Raw genomic sequence first — 18181 nt, 5'->3', positions numbered from 1 at the left:
TCAATTATACGAGACACTGAGTACGACCACTGGAAGCCAGCCCCCAGAGATGGAATAAAACCCAATTGTTGCGCACGCATGCCTAATACCTATCTCCATTTCTTTCTTTGTTTAACTGTGTCGAGCAAGGTGGAAGTAAGATACATTGAGCAGAATATAAGGATTTGGTAAATGTAATAAAACTGATGCAACATAGTGATTTTAGTACGCGATACTCGTGACTTTTACGTATACTAAAATAGCGAACTCACGATGGAGACGTGCTTCTCGTAGCAAAGTATTGGAAACATTTGAAAAATGTACCTTTCGGTCGTGCTTGTGCCTCTAACTTATAGTACTTGAATCATGAATGAATTTCAACGACAGTTTAAAAATCCGTTGCTAAACCGACATTAACACCTGTCGAAGCGCCTACAGAGCTTCCGTTAGACACGTTTGATCCATGAAGAAAAAAAGTTGCAACACTCGGGATACAAAGTTTCAAGCGCGGGGGAGTTACGACGCGGTTAACTCTGTTTAGGGAACGTGACGCACGTGTATCTCGTCGGCGACAATAAAACACGGGCTGTTCCGCAACCTTTTACCTTTTACCTCGGTTGATTCGACGCCACGTCGCTACGATGAACCTCGAAACAGACACCCCGCCAAATTGCTGTATTCTTCCGCTATAGGGAAAGAAAGATTTTCGCGGAAACACGATATCGGCTTCAATCTTCTTACGAGATGGAGTTCACGTATCGCGTGAACCATAAATTTCGTTTCCTCGACGGAGAGATATCGTCTTGCGTATTATCGTAATTTTCGCGTGCAAATATTTCCGCTCCGCTCTCGCTGGAAAAATAATGAATTAAATTCGAACGTGAAACGATTCTTCTGGCTTCGATAGCCAAACAAACGAAAAGGAAGTTGAACGTGTTCGTCCGAATAGAGAAAGGAAAACGAAGTTTGGTTCGTCAAGTTTCAAACAGATTTCCTGTCAGCGACATCGATTCCTGTCCCTGACCCAGAACGAGAGTTGTCCAAAAGATCCTTTGGCCCGGCAGGACTTTCGAATTTGGAATCAACCTCGGCGGGAAGTTTCGCAAATTTAATAATAAAAGGAGTGGCGTGTCGAGATTTCTAGCTGGAAGTTCCCTCTTCTTTTTCCGTCTGTTTCCTGGGTAAAAGTCCAGTGGCAAAATCGAATTCTCGTTAACCCGTCAAGCGTTGCTGATCGGCCCTGACACTTTTGTCCCCAACGACGATTCTTTGAATCAGCCGCCGATTTAAATTACATTTCATCGCTGCCACGCGCGGACAAAGCGAAGGTATCCTATTTCGCCAAGCTCGATTCGAACTTCTATTCCGAATCGCCGATCCAACGAGATCGAGCCGTTTTTCCCTCGTTCTTGCAAATGGGACGACGAGGTGGGTCCGATACCTAATTACAAAGAAATCTGACTTCCTCTGCAGCGGCCTTTCGATCGAACGATCTTCTCCTTTATCGATTAACCATTATCGAACCTCGCGATCGGTCGAAGTTACTTTGTACGGAATGTATTGCAAAAATATATTCTATATGGGTAATTTCCGATTAATCTTAATCAACTCGTCCATTACAATGGCGAGATGAACATTTCGTACATGACGACGTGAAAAATTCTCCTTGACGGGCGACTAGAATATTCCAGTAGCGACACGGAGTCGAGTTATTCGAGATCGTGTTTCGAGAAAGACGTTTTCCTTGATACTGAGATTGCTTTCGTGTACACCGAACGAATTATTTCTGCTGACACGACATGTTAAGCGAAGCTTACTTGAAAAGAAAATATTACTCGAGAACCCCTACAGCAGGAACGTAAAGCGTTATAAAGTTCGAGTGCCGATGAAATTACGGATATCGCGATTAAATTAGATGTGTGAAATAACAGCAGGTGATCAGAGGAATTGGTTCCACTTACCTCGGATTATTTATCGATAGTTTGCTGTACAGGTAAAGCAAACACTCCTGTTTCACGTTAAACCTTATACATTGATCCCATTGCAAGGAAGCCAATTAGTATACGCCAATCTCTAACTAAAGGTATAACCGCCGACAATTTATGATGCCTGTTACGATCGACACTAACAACTTAATGGAAAGGAGTCTCGCACGTGTGTCGCTCAATCTGGCTACGTGGTACGCGTACCACAAAGCGGTGGCGCAAATTGTGACAAGACAAAGAAGTCGAGATAATTCGAATCTGTACGAAAGAAAAAATAACTGCGCGGCACATTAGCTTGGACAATCGTCCGTGTGGATAAATTAATTACAACAATCTCTCAAACTCTGGCTACCCACTCTACGGCGAACTAATTAAACAATAACACGAGGCGACGAGCGTAATCGTTCGACTGCCGGATGTCCAGGAAATTACATTACTAACGATCTCGCCAAGCGTTACTTTTCACGGTGTAAGTTAGAGACATTTCCCGGAGAATATGCTCGGGGGATTTACGCGTCGTGACACAGTTCGGTTTTGCGGTACGCCTAAATCATCGAGGGTTTTCTGTATCATTGCGCAAGCCTTTCTTTGCTCAATTTCGTAATCAGTGGGGAAACCGTCGACCGGAAGTGTCGATAAATGCATTGTTAACAGTCTCCTTAACCGAGAACGTGTTATTAATTCCTTTCCGATTACTTTACCGTCGAAAGAAAACTTCGTTAGCGGTCGGGACGACGCTAATTGCTTCGCTTGATACTTGTCTATCGCGGGTACAAGCAGAAGACTGGTGTAGAAAATAGTCGAAGTGGCTTCGACCGCTATCGCGGCTATTATCGTTGCCGGAACATCTCCTTCCCTCTCCTCCTATCTTCACAGGCTTAAACGAACTGTAAAAAGTCGGGAATTTTTGTTGGTCGGGTCGAGGATCGACTCCGTTTGCAGTAGCGAGACGAGGCGTTCGAATTCGATTAAGTCTCGCGATGCGTCGCGTTGGGAGCCAAATCGTTCGAGTCAATCTTAATTAATTTGTGTTAAGAGCCGAGCGTCTAAGCGACCAATCCCGACAGACCGAGCATTTACTAAACAATTCGACGGGCAACTATAGGAGAACGGCGAGACGACGTAACGAGTCTCGCGATCGACGCGCCCGCGAATCCATCTTCGACGAAGGAATCCTGCTGGTGATTAAAAGAACGATTTCTGTGAATACTGATGAGAGGAAATGGCGCAAAGTGGAACGTTTAATGATATCGAGGAAGACTCGCATAATTGATCGGATTAAAACGTGTAATTAAAACGCTCGCGATTGGAGGAGGGTATCTAAATTTTATATCCACGGGCGCTCTTCTCGCGTATAAATTTGTTAGCATTTCAGATCGAGCTGAACGGTGGTCGTTTAGTTAACGTTGCGATTCGAAACGTACTAACCTCGCCGATCTCTGAATCAGCGATTTAAGAGCGTGAATCACACGCGGACATAAGAAAATTATAGAGAAAAACCATACTGCGGTGAATCCGAGCACGCGCAACGAAGTAGCAGGGTCAAACGAAGGAGAAGACAGAGAAAAAAGGGAATTTACGAGCGTTGGGTGGAAGAACGATAAGACACAGCACTCGATCACACTGTCTCGCGTTTTGATTGAACGTGAAAAAAGAAAATGCGTGCTTGACAATTTGCATGAGACAACATCGTAGTCTGCATAAAGGAGATAGCACTTTTTCCCTGTCATTAAGGGGGGAGGGGGGTCTGGTCTAGCAAGTCTAAAGCATTGGCTGGATCAGACTTCTCCCCCTAAACGTTTAAATCTTTCTCGCGAGAAAGATCATCAGGCGTTTTAAAGTGTTGCGAGAACGTCGAGGACAAGGAGGAAAGTGTCCCGGTAATTGCTGTTCGATATTCGTGTCGTATTAATGGCTGCTAACAAGGAATCGATGCCGACTTTTACGTGGTTTTGCATGTTTGTAGAGCAGGTGCAACTTCTGTGGATCGCGTGTTTGTCAACTGTGTCGACTCCGCCAATAAACGAGGTTTCATCGAAGCCTGAGTCAAAGGTTCCGTTATATTCCTCGCGAGTGCTAACGTCAGTTCGGCACCAAATATTCCGTTTACACGGCAGCTTCAATGTTTCTGCGATAAATTGCGCGTCCCTTTTAAGCGAGTGAACGTATGCAGCCATACGTAGCGTCTCGGGGTCCCGTGAGCTCGAACGCGACACGGCAAATTTCACCGATTTCACTCAGGATTAGCTCAATTTGTAGACGACACACAGCCGCTGTTTCCCTTGCCGTTCAGACTGTACTGTGATTCGACTTACACCGAGCAAATAACCGCGCCAACCTTGTATCTTGTAAACCAGCGGGTAAGTGCCTCGTTGATTCCATCCGATATACGAGAGACTAGCATCTTGCTGAGAATTGCGCAACCTTCCACCAACTAAAGTACTTCTAATATTCTAGAGCATTTTTCAAGATATCTAGATAAGATACAGCCTGCTATATCAGTAGCGAAACAGGCCGTTAACGTATACCACATTCTGGCGCAGGGCTTCTCAAATTTCACCTTCTCATTTTCTTCGTAAACATTTTCTGTCGGATCTTCTCATCTAAATGTAAATTATTATTAAAACATCTTTGTTGCTCGACCGACGAATAAGACTCAAATTTTAAAAAACGAGAAATTCACTAAAACGCGCTTTTTCCCATGCGTTCGAGAACCTCAAGAGTCCGCGGTGACCCGACTGAGAAACACTGGCCAAGCATTTTCTCGACACCCTCTGCCCGTATCTTCTACCTTTCTGCGCGAAACTCGAGGGCCTAACTCCTTTTAGTTGCAAAGGGACACGTCTGGTTAGACTTGCAAACGCGGAGGAAACGATCCTGCAACCGTGAGCTACGCGAAATTCGGGACGCAGGAAGTTGAATTATTTGAGCGTGAACGACGGCGCATATTCGCTTGGTGCTAATTGGGAATGCACGAAATCACCAAGAATTAACCGATTAATCAGCTGGTTGGAAAGGGAGACAAACACGTCGAGGACGAACTCGTTAGCGCTGCGGCTGACCGCCCGTTTACGACCGATTTCACGAAACGGGGACGTACATGACTGTAATTTCGGTTATGAGGGAGGAAATGATCGCGGGTGACAAAAAAAAAAAATCATCGAGTTTATATTATTCATTCTATTTGTTCTCGATTTACTTCTAAAGCAAACAATAGACCGCGGTTCATTATTCCCGAAGCGAACGTTCCGCGACAGTCTTTTGAAATCACATCGCAGAAGAAAGCCCATCGTTTTGTCATAAACAATTCAATAAAAACTCTTACGCACGTCACCGATAAATGGCGGAATTAAACGTCGTCGGAATTTTCTCTCCGGATGGAATAAAAGTTTATCTTTTTACGGCACATTCTTCGAAAACGTTGGGAAGGACGGTTAAGATAGAAATAAAGAAAACGGGGTCGATCGAAAGAAAACACACGGCCTATTCAACAGGGTACAATAGGGCGTCGTTTACTTTTTGGTCTCTATCTGCAAGCTTTACGTGAAAACATTATTTTTTAATAAACAGCCACAGCGCAGTGGAGATCGCTAATTGCAGTACAATTCCAGCTACATCGAAGGAACTCTGATTCCTTCCATCTCCCTCCGGGTTTTCGCTCGCAGCTTATGCGTAGCGAGATCCATTTGCTCGTTCATTATGTTTAAATATAAATTAGAACTGTTCGCTTGGCACGTTGCAATGCGATAGGGCGAAATATTCCGGAATCGTTACTAACAGCAGATCAACATTTGTTTGCAGCTTCGCCCATTAAACCCTTTGCGAATTTATTCGGTGGAAAAACGCATCGATCGATTCTATCTTGGCTCATCTATCCGGTAAGCTACGAAAGCGGATTGAGACAGAAATATACGATCCAGTTTCCAGGTTGGCAATAAAAACGTTATCTGGAGTGAAGCATTTTTCGTACAGCGCGGCTCGAATTCCCCGAATCGCATCCTAAGTGGAGGACAGAAGCTCGCGCCTCATAGTGCGACAACGTGCTCCAAAGAATTTAGTGGCGGTGCCCGCCACTTTTCCCATCCATAGGGAAAGCTTTATCTCCGTGCCTCGCGTACCGCTGTATTTTCTCTCCGGGTCGGGGGCTTTCACCCGGCGAAAAGTACGTGTTTCCGGCCGCGACGCGTTTCCACCTTTTTCAAAAGCCGTCTAATGCGCGGCTACATTTTACCGAGAACTACGTTTCGCCTAGATCAACGTGTACAAAACGAAGAAAAGCCTGGGCGAAAGGATGGTGCACGAGGGCGGCTCGTAACACGCTACACGAAGAACACTTAAGCTTTTCGCGTTTAATCGTTCCAACGGTACTCCATCTTTTACGAAACCGTCGTGTCTCGTTCTTCGAATTCGTTATAATTAACGAGGGAAAAACACGGTTGACGGAAACGCGGAGGACGCGAACGGAAGTGCGGATGTCGACGAGCGTCGTAAATTTCATCGGTAAACGTGGAATATACCGAGGAAATTATGACGCACAGTGTAACAAGTTCACCTGCAAGCAACGACTAACGATGAAATATTAAATTTCACCTGGCGCCCACTTTCGGCTCACGAAACTTTGCATCGAGAGGATCTTATAACGGCGTCAGCTTTTACGCAGACAGAGCTTTGCATCGCGCGATAGACCCGCTTGCGCGTTATAGGTTGTCGCGTTTCGTCGTGTAAAAGATAGATTGTTGCATATGCAAATCTGAACAAATAGAGTGTATCTAGCTGGCAGGTAAATGCAAAGCTACACGGAATGCCGACACCGGTACGTTCTATTCGGCTCGTATAAAGAGAACCGAACGTTCCCCGTTCACCATGCCTTCTAAAGTACGAGGCCCCGCACTTTGGAGCCGTTTCTTGTTACATCGCAAGAAATGTATTATATAAATATATGTGAAACGCTACTGAAAAGTAACTGATTTGTAACTTGGATCATGAATCGGTTTCTTTTGAGTAGCTTCGTGTGCGGACTGCCCTGCACGTACCGAATAGGAGAATACGCCAATTCGAAACGTTGCTTTCGGCGTCAGCGACATTTCGCATTACGAATCTCATCTTTCGCGTCGACTGAGAAGATTCGTTAGCCTCGCCGAATTGTTTCCGAGAAGCTCGCGAAAATGGAGGACAATAAGATTCGCCGAGAAACTGAAAAGAACTGGACAGGCTTCTTATCGGTTAATTACAGCGAACGCAGTTGCTCGCCCATTAATTGTCTAAAAGTGCAACGATTACCAAGAAGATTTTTAATTATAGCCCGAGACTCGTCTTTGAGACAATGCGAGTGTTCTAGTTTTTAATACCAAAACCGTGAAATTTCGATGTCGTCGGATTCTGGAAACTTTCGCAGCCGGATATACTTTTATATTTATATCGTCGTTAAAATTATTACGTTCTTTTCTGTTCCCTTCGTGTTTACTCGAGATACAAAGCATAATGCCAAGTACGCGAAAAGGAATTGCCGAATGAATAGTTTACCGTTAAACACGAAACATGTGCACTTTTGATCGATGCATATGCAAATTAAATACTCGCGTGATTACAATCAGGCGGTAAATTGGAGTGAAAACAAAAAGTTCCGTACCCCCTTTGAAAACTATTCATGGAACGGTGGGTGGCAATATCGATTGCGCAATTTAATTACACGATGTCGGATCGTTTTAAAGAATCGCGAACCTACGCTAACCCTCCAAAATATTCGATGATTTGGGAGATACCGTTCTTTGACGAGGGTGGCGAACCGTAATCGGAATCTCGATAACGAAAAATGTTCGTGATTTCCGTGGTATCGTCGGCAAGGCGAGATCGATGCAACGTGTCTTCATTTAAAACGCCGCGAATCGCTATCGTACCTCGATTTCTCCACGTTAATTGTCGCCAATTCGTCTTCCTTTCTTTTTTTGCTGGACCTTGAACAGAGAGCACCGCGACTCGACGTTTACGAAAAAATTTCGATTCGACACACGGCAAACTTAACCTAGATATATCTTCGATTTGTTTGTGGAAAATGTGACAATTTAAGAAATTGTTCAAAGGAGTCCAATCTAGACAACCCTCTCCGAACAAATATAGTCCCGGTGCTCGTATCAATATATGGCTGCAAATAACGCCGTGTAATTTCGCGAAACACGTCGCCGGCAGGTATTGGGTATTTACCTATCGTGGTCAATAGGATTTTGATAAAACTGACGGTTTATCGAATCGCTTTATTCGTTCGACTGCGACACAAAGACGTCGGTGACGTGAGTGTGATTTCATATAGGAATTGTATTCCTCTACGTACAATAAAGATGTATCGAGGTTAAAATTATCTTCTCTGTAAAATACAGTGACAGAAATAATCGTACTTTTACATACATAATTCCCAGTTTAGAGAACAAAGAATCAAAATTTATTTTATCGACACGAAAGCACGTGTCTACGTGTTTCCAGTAATTTCATTATACGAGGCCAAAGTTCATTTACGCAAACGACATATTTTTCCAGACTTTAGATGAACGCGTAAAATACTAACGGCAAACACGGAAGAGCTCGTATATTTTATTAACGCCGACGATAAATAACGCAACGTTATGACGGACGATGATTTTACGGTTATAGTGGCGTTTGTCTTTGGGGAGTAGTGCCCGCAATTTCGGCGTTGAATGCGTTCTAAGTTATTACGATGAGAATTCATAAACGGGCTCGGTGCCCTGAATTTATTGCGATCGTCTTCGAATTTCCGCACCAGCCCGTAAAATATAAACAAAGGTATAATATGGAAAGAGACTCGTAAAATAAACAACGAAGCGCCTTACGCCTTGTTTTTCCTTATATCCGGCCACCTCACTTTAATCAACTTTATTAAAACGCTCAGACAGTTTGGCTTGTTAATGTTTCAAACTTCGAGAAATATTAAAATTAACATTTAAAGCAATAACGACTCTTTTTCAGTCACAATATCTTACATCTGCGCGATCGCACCTTGCAAGGGCCTTGCTTGTGCAGACATTAAAACCTTATCGAACTAGTTTCATTATCGTTTCTATCAGTTTTTCGCGAACGGATTTTGGACTACTCGTGCATCCTTTAATTTCAGCATTTAACAGAATTCGCCGCTAATCCCTCGAATATTTATCTTTCGTCGAGTGTTTCTTCGTCGTTTTGGACTTTTCAGCTTCGTTTCTCTCTGGTCCCTGTGCTCGTGTACCGCGTCGGAAACAAGGATGGAGGAAGTAGGTATATACACGAACCTCAAAGTTCGCGAAGAAAGTTAAGACAATGAATAGAATTACCGCGTCATGTTACCAGGAAGCGTCTTTTGGCTGAGTGCGAACGATACCGTGAACGGCGAAGTTGATATAAATTCGAGCTCGTTTGCTTAATATATTCAAAAAGGAAATGCCCGTTAATGCAATCAATGACGTCGTAAAAATACCCCAGCTGCGTTGAAATCAACTTTAATCTCCCGAATACGGAGGTATCCGAAATATGACGCGTCAGACCAGCCGTGTCCTTACTTTAATATCGTCGCGAGAACTAATTTCCATTGTCGTAAAATAATTCGTAACCGTTTCGCTCGACTTCGTTCGGTTCTTTTCGTGTTCGTTGAAACCATAAAAATAAATGCTAGATCGCGTCACGGTATCGAGCTACTACGGTCGATTCGAATTGATACACATCCAGTTTTTCCATGCGCGCAACTCGACCGTAATTAACGTTCGAGCTTAATTAAAAAACTCGCGTGTTAAATCCTCCGCACGGCAAATTTCATCAAAAGGAATCTCCCGAAACGCGCAATCGGTGGAAAAACTCGCGTTGTTCGTGCACGAAATGCCCGTAAAGCATCTTCCATCGGAAAACAATAGAGCAAAACTTTTTCGCGTACGAGCGTGACGGAGAAGCGAAAGAATTTCCATTTCGAGTAAAATCATACGAGGCGTTAACACGTTTCGGATACAAAAAAGGACGCGAACGTCCGAGCGAACGGATTCGATATCAGGTGGAATGCGCGGAAAACGCGGCACCCGTAATTCGGAACACGCCACCGAGAGAACTCGCATTGTGCGCACGAACGCTCGGAATACATACTTTCAAGACGCGTGGGACGACAAGAACGCGCGAATACCGATATTCGAATTTCAAATATTCACCGATCGAGCCATCCGTGAATTTTCAACCGGCTTCGGAAGATATTCGGTAATTCCATCGATAAGTAACGCGGTTTTCCCGAGGACAGTGCGATATGGTGATAAAACTGAGAGCGGAATTCGTGGACATTTTATCGTATTAGGACGGAGAAGTGGACGTCACATTTTAGCAATTTTCGAAGCTTGCACGATTACTTTAGTAGGTACGGAAGGTACGAAACGGTAGGTACGAGAAACGAGTGGCGTTAAAGAAAGGTGCTACCGAGGGAGTTTGAACGAGATCGGTCGAGGGAGGATCTTCGAGGAGTGCGCGTCGTCGCCATCAGCTGGTCCGCGATAGAAAAGTATTTCGTTCGGAATCGAAATCCCATAAAATTTACGTTCCGATATCAATTAAATGTTTTACCTCCGTAAGGGTTATGGTTTCGAAGACTACCTCTCCGAACATTTTACGATGCACTGGGAGAAAATAAATTTGTCCCTTCTTTATCGCTACCTCGTTCAAGTGGATCTTTTATAGAGGTCCTTGTTTCCGCCCGAACATCGCTTATCATTTACGAGGATCTAATTATCGATAGCTCGAAGGTTATATTCTATAGCGTGATTCTTTCGCGCATTCTTGTACTGTCATCTTATTTTCTTTTCTCGAAAAGAACAAGGTATAAAACTAGACGGAAGGCAAAATGAGCTTTACGCGTGCATGTCTTTCTTCAAGCAAAACGAGATCATAAATCTTCATAAATATTGCATAAAACGCCGCTGCTACGCGCGCGACTTCAGAGAAAGGTTCGAGAAAATCTGCGTTTGGATAGTTTTAAAAAATTCCCGCACCTGTTCCGAACGAAAATTTCGGTCCGCGGTATTCGCGCGAAGCACGTACACGTGCCATGCCTTTTTACAATCGAATTCAAGCTTTACGTTGAAATTACGAATTAAATAACGTCGAGTGAATACGCTGCTACCGGGGCAGCATAGCGAGAGGAATTTCTTCTGTCGCTGTGGAACGAAACCCGGAAAGAGTCCAAACGAATTAAAATAACGAAACGTTCGCCTATCTCTTACAAATTACGTCGGAGAATGGGATAGCCTAATTAGATTCGGCCTTCCTCCATCGCGTCTCTACCCTCGTTCGTTCCGTGCACGTATAAAAAGAACCTGTTAAAACGCTGTAAAGGAGCACCGCAAATGAATGTCGGAACGCCGAGATACGCGCCCAAAGGAAAGAATGCGATCTACATTCCACGTGTTACGATGTTGTAACCGAGGCATAAACTCATAAGATGCCTATAAGATGAGAAAAAAACGAGCGATGCATCCAGACGAAGGGTCTTCTTGTGAAAAAGTCAAAGTGTTATCCTTCCGATCTACAAAAGTGGAAGATATTGGAAAAGAAATAATAAATTTTGAAAAAGTTCTTTTCAGCAATTAGTGCGTTATAAAGATTGCCTATTGACCTGTATCTTCCACGCATAAAACATATAGCTGCGAAAAATTGTAGATAACAAATCGTTGCTTATTATAGAAAGTTCTGAGCGCGTACTTTAACTACGAACAACACCAACAGTCGCTGATGAAAATTATTGTTCTCTGAAAGATTTTGGAAACGACAAGCTCGTGGGCTACCAGCATAGAGGATAATAATAGGTTACCGGTTCGTTTCGTCCCAGCTCGTTAACATTTTCAAAGTGTGCACGGTGCTTTGCGAAGAGCCCGAAACCATGGTATCGTCGAAAAAGAATCAAATATGCGGTTTTTATTACAGTTTGAAACTGAAATTGTAGTCGGCGGAGAGGTCCTTTAATCTACATTTAACGGCATGCAATTACACGTGCATATGACGCGTCCGTTTCAAGCTCGAACGTTTTAAAGTGCGATTTGGGTTTTGCCAGTTTAAACGGAGAAAACCGACTTGGATTATGCATCGCATGGTTCGCATAGATTTTATGATACAGGGAAAAATAATTGTATCGCAAGTACCTTGCATTACCTTTCAAATATCTGGAAAGAATTAATAAAATGTCACCATCATGTCTAAGTACTTTTACTAATATCTTTGAAGTCGTAAGAGATATCGAACAATTTTTAAATACAAAATTTAATGGTTTATCGATGTTATAAAATCCTAAAAATTATTATATATTGTATTTAAAATTTTTGCAATATTTCTTACAGTTTCTGAAATATTATCTCGCAACACTAGAACTTCCAGGGATTTCAATGCGCGGGAAAATCTTCACGTGTTTTTTATAGTTTAAGTAATTGCGAGCCAAATTATCAAATTAATGTAAAACATAATTCACTTCTATGTGTCCGTGATTGTCAATGATTGAGATATCGTCTGTCAACCGACACGAAAATAGTTGTATCGAAAGCACAATGGAACAAATATTCATGAATTAATTTGAAATATTTCATGGCGAGGTATCGAGTTTATTTGCGACAAAATAAAACGTTTATTAACAAGGGAAAAATATAATTTATCGAATCCAAACACGACCACCTCGATCGGATTAAATATAAATTCTGGTAGTTAAATTACGTTCGTTCTATTGGCTTTCGTACAGTTCTACCGACGAATAAAAAGTTTTCTCATTCCTGATGCAAAATACTAGCCACTTTTAAATTCAATAAACTCTTTTGAATATATTTTCCATACTTTCTTGGTAAACCAGTCGTACTTCTTTAAAGAAGTTGTCCAAACTTCGAAACAAATAGTAATCCGTGCAAGACAGATTTGATATAAGGATCTACGTTTACTTTTGCATTCGCGGAACTTTCCGAACGTATTTTCCATACTTTCTTGTCTAACCAGTCATCTTTCTTCGATGAATTTGAAGAAATTGTAAATACTTGGATTATTACGTCCATTCGGAATAGTCCACGAATCAAATACGTATAAATATCTGCAAGAACGTTTGCATCGATTCGACGAATCGAAGATGTTAGCCGAACGAAACCACGTAACGTTCATCTCCCACATAGAGTCAACAGTCTGTCCTAAACTTGAGTACAGATTTGTTTGAGCGAACTGATGAAACCTGTCGTCGCGGTCTTGCGATGAACATCGCGATAGGTTGTTCGTTTACTGATAAAACTCGTGTACCTATGCTCTACTAATGGTACTCGCATGCTTGCAATTCAATTCAGAGCAAAAGTTGGTCAACAGAGCATTCTTTCAACGACCGCATCGCCACAACTGCGGCCGATCTCATCGTTTGTCTCCTCGTTTGACGCGGTGTACATTCGGAATTTCGAGTTCTCGTGTATCGAACGTTCGTCGACAATGAATGCATGTTTGAAATGACGGAGAACGCGGGAACTCCTACAGGATTCGTGCAACTCCGACGAAGACTCGTTCCCGGAGGAGGATGCTCAGACATTCCGGTCGGCGCTTCAGCGAACGAGACGATTCGACTACTGTTTCAAACAAGGAAGAAGGGAAGAGGTCTAAAAGACACTTTGCCCGGTCTAATAGAGTTCCTGTCAGAGGTACCGATCGCTATACCCTTGATTTTCACTTCTGTTCGCAATAGATTTCAATTTATAAAAAAAACTTGAAGCGCCTCCTTCGCGTTGCTGGCCATATCTATTTCCGTGATTGAGACGCGGTATGAAACTATTTGGTATGTCCCTTTGATCATTCCAACCGTAGTCATAGTTACTACATACCATCGGTAAATTCCATGGAGTTTCACGGTAATAGAAACTGGATATTTACTCGAGTCCGATAATGAACACGCGCGCGGTTAGTGTTCGAAAGGTGCGTCGAGCAACAGCTAAAATAATGAAAATAAAACGCGCCCTCGCCGTCTCATTTGACAAATGGCGGGCACGTACGTTTTTCCCGTAATTCGAAGTAAAGTGTGGCGTGCATGTAAAAGAACGGCGGATATGTAAAACATCGATTCGCGTTACCTCGGCCCCGCTATTTCACCCTATTCTGGAATACATACACTCAGGGATATATATATATTTTCTGGCAGAACACCAAATTCTCCACTCTCGAATTACCTTTTCCACCAACTGGCCGTTTTCGGCGAAGTCACGGACCACCGTCGTACCTTCCCTACGTCTCCTCGCGAGAGCCGAATACGTGGGAGGCAACGAATTGCTTGCAAAAAGCTTCGGTACCCTTGTTCTTTAATGCACCACTTTTATGGCGGAAAAGTTGGACATGAAATGTAGAAGGAAAGATAAAAGTGGAGGGCACGTGGTTGGACACGTTAGCAAATGTAACGGAGTGCAAACAAGCACGGAAGTAGATAATTGTGCGCAATTAAAGGTGCCACCCCAGTTGCCACCTCGAACCAGAAAAACAATTTGAAAGTCTCAACGGACCATTTACTCTTGCATAAGATTTTATTGTTCACGTAAATCAAAAGATTCGCGCTAGGATAAAACCCAGGTATGAACTTTCTTCCTAACAAGAAAATAACGATGACTGCGTTACGAGAGCTGTACGCTCCATTATTAGCGTGCAGCACGCATCGCTGCTGTTCTAAAATCGTTTCTGTTGTCTTCCTATCGGTAGCAAAATGTCTCTACGAGGTTTTCCTTGTAAACGTAACGTAGACATTCGGAAAACACGCGAAGCGTGTTGCATCGCTGTGAAATGTCGAAATGTAAGTGGTTTCCAGTGTAAGGTTCCTAATTTGATCCTTCTTTCTTCCTCCCTTAGATCGGTCAGGTAAGAAAAATTGCATCAAACCGCGAAACGAATTCGTGCGTGTAAAAAAGTACTTTGAATTCAGAATGTTTTCCCGCCATTTCGTATCGTAAATAATTTTAAAATAATTTTCAAATTATGTAGACGAGAAGTGGAAATTTAATCTTTACGTATTACATATCCTCGTGCAACGTAGAATATTCAGTCTAATATTGGAATCATTATTAACATTATTGTTTCAGAAAATTTTGGTTAACGAACAAGCTTTGATAATTTACACTTCTCAGCTATAGCGCAATATATTTAACATTTACTACAGGCTTAAATAATTAAATCTTGTCCTGCCTTTGTGCACCTGTCCTCAAGTTTCTTCCGTCTATGGTACTGTGATATTGTTTCGTAAATAATCCTACCGCTATAGGGACACGATAATACCCTATTCCCGTTGAAAATCCCATATATTAGAACGGCCTACCTTCGATTGATTCCACGGTTCGTTACGCATAATTACTTCTACATATCAACGTCAATATTAATTTCAATGAAGTGTAACTAACAAGGCAACCATTCTTCGACTAATCGCCTCGCTCGTTACACATAATTATCTTATACTGCAATGTTAATATTAATTTCAATTACAGATTAGATATCCCGCGTACTATGAGAATATATAACGAACAAAATTTGAATACCGCTAATAAGAGTAAGTTTTGTTTAAATTTGTATGATAACCATTTCTACCGCCTGTTCGTTCGACTTTGAGAAATCATTCGAAATGCCTGTACAAAACATCTCGAAGATCGCAAGTTTCCCCATCCTTGACACTCGATTCAAGTATTCGATAACCTTCGAAACAACTTCTTCGACTGGCTAGAAACACAGTCGGACAGAAGGCCGCACTCCACCATTTGTTCTGAATAAGATTGGACAGAAACTGTGCCAACGAAGGCGAGAAAGAGAGAGAGAGAGAGAGATGAAGAAACAAACAGGCACTTACCATCAGTAACTTTACTTTGTTAACCAAAGGGGATGTCGTAAGGAACTTGTTGACGGCCGTCAATATTTTCCCTTCCAACGTGGCAGCGTTTCCGGCGTCTCGTTCTTGCGAACATCCGGGCCCGATGTCCGCTTCTCCGGGGCTGGGCAACAACCCCCGGCAGTCTCGCGGGAAATCCCTCTTCTTCAGTCTCCCCGCGGGCCCTCGTGGCTCCTTCTCCCTTCCTGTTGTCGCTCCCTCGACGATCACGCTTCGCGCGCGTTCCTCCTATCCGCAATGAACGCGATTACCCAATTTTATTCCGGCAACCCCTCTGGATGTCTGTTGCCGCGGGACGGTTGATCGCGTATCCTCCAGGGGCACGAACTCGCTCCAAGTAACAAATGATTTCGGAGAAGTCGAAGGTCTCGTCGGGTAAACGCGAGCGAACCACAAACGCTCAAGAATGTTTACCGAGAGACCGTCGCGATTATTTTGATCGCTGTTATCGTGTACTTCCCGATGTGAACGAAAGATCAGATGTCGATGAATACCATTTGAATTCAACGAAACGATGACTTCCAAATTACTTATCTCTCCAATTGTTTCGAACGACGCTAGATCGGATCGAGCGCGCCCATTTCTTTTTTTTGCCCTTAACGAACGGCCTCGACTTGATACCGCGAGGTCTAAGGATCGGTGGCTGTCGAAAGGTCCTCAAGGTCCCGGCGGTGCCGCGTTCTCGACATGGACTGAAGTCCGGAGCAGGCCGATGGATGCTGCGAGTTGCTCCAGAGGCAGAAGAACGCGCGCGCGAGAGAAAGCCGCGCGTGTCGAAGAGGGAAAGAGACAACGCTAGAGGAGGGGAACGGTGAACGAGCGAGGGTGAGAGAAGCGGTCACGAGGTAGGGGTTGATACGTGGAAATCGTGAGAGTGGGGGAGGGTGAGAGTATCTATCGAGAGAGGGAGCGAGGGAAAGGAGGGTTCAACGAGGGAAGAGTTTCAACGAACGCCACTAGTTGCTGGCAACCCTTGGATGTTTACGTCCATGACGTTCAAGCTTGGTTGCCGATTACTCTTACCGATACGCTAACATTTTCTTCGGCAACCAAAGACCTTCAAAGAAGGGTCATTTGGGCCATTGGATGATTCGATTTCTTCTTACTTTTACCAGTATACGTATTCAAGAGCCTTATCCAGAAGCTTATCGTAACTTCTCAATTCGAGCAAACGTCGCGTCGATGGAAGAATTGGCTTTTATTTGCGATCAAAATTCTTCCAAAGTTGCATCGATCGAAACACGTGGTAGTTGTACTTTTGTCTAGCAGCCATCGATACGTTGCAGTCTCGCACTCTTGAAGTGAAAAGAATTTGCTTTATCTCGGTACGCAAGTATGTCATCGCTAATTGTGTATCCGCGCCAAATATTAATTACGAATTAACGATAATACGAAGTACTTATCGTACACTATGTTCTTTACAACGTATCCATTTAATTTTATTCCATTTCGGTTGGTCGTCACATTCGTTAATCAAATTTTACTGAAACAATAATGTTAATGTTGGTTTTAATTATCGATCGAATACTCTGTCTACCATGAGGATGTGTGATAAATGAAGTTTAAGTTTCCAGCAACAGTGCTGTTTTGATTAAACTCGAATGATAACCATTTCCACTCCTGGTCTACTTAATTTTGACCATCAATTTTGAGTGTGCGATTGCGATCCTCTTCCATTAACAAACAATTTTTTGAATTTCCGTTAAAATTACATTTGGAAATTGGAGATATATCGTTCAATTATATGTATAGCATATCGCGACAGTAATATATTATAGCTTTATACATTCAGGAGAATTGGTCCGCGTTGCGAAAGGGTTAGTGGCATCCTGTTTGGTTTGCCTTTTGTTCACTTTGACGATCAAAAATTCAACGAAAAAACGAAACAATGGTGCGCGGGAACGATGCAACTTCATTGTTTCAACGTTCTATCGTGAATGCCAGATGACAAAGGACACGTCACGTGCGACGAAGTTTCTTGAGAGATCATATCACATTTTTTCATGAAACTGGATCATTGAAGTGTTATGGTAAACGATGTTACGCCGTCCGCGCAGTTGATACGATAGGTCGATGACAAGCATTTAAATTTAAATGCGAGGGGACGAATGATACAGGTGCGAGCATCGGTTGCATCATCGGTAACACTTCATTACGATGTATCACTGCACGAGTAATCTAGGTAACTCGCATCGAATCAAAATTCAATTTGACCGATGCGTTTAACATAACGGACTGTAACAAAATTTTATTTGAAATTTGGTTTATCTCCGCGGTAGATGTTTCCAAAGACGTGAAGCGGTTGAACCGAATAGTCTCGAAGGTCTAAATACGTGGTAAA

At 43.0% G+C, this 18181-nt stretch overlaps 1 protein-coding gene across 1 annotated transcript in view; it reads right to left on the bottom strand.

Annotated features, from left to right (window-relative positions):
- LOC128873626 (uncharacterized) overlaps positions 1-16831 on the bottom strand; it is a 44042-nt gene extending 27211 nt beyond the window's left edge. The window contains exons 1-2 of the mRNA XM_054117323.1: positions 16826-16831; positions 15802-16068 (exon numbers count right to left, since the gene is read on the bottom strand). Of these exons, the coding sequence (XP_053973298.1) occupies positions 15802-16068; positions 16826-16831 (273 nt within the window). The remainder of the gene's footprint in view (positions 1-15801; positions 16069-16825) is intronic.
- Between the last annotated feature and the right edge of the window lie 1350 nt (positions 16832-18181).

This window comes from Hylaeus volcanicus, chromosome 3 (assembly GCF_026283585.1).
Source record: "Hylaeus volcanicus isolate JK05 chromosome 3, UHH_iyHylVolc1.0_haploid, whole genome shotgun sequence".
NCBI classification, from domain to species: Eukaryota; Metazoa; Arthropoda; class Insecta; order Hymenoptera; family Colletidae; genus Hylaeus; species Hylaeus volcanicus.
Note: the sequence above shows the minus strand (reverse complement) of the source record. Positions and strands in the feature narration are given on the sequence as shown.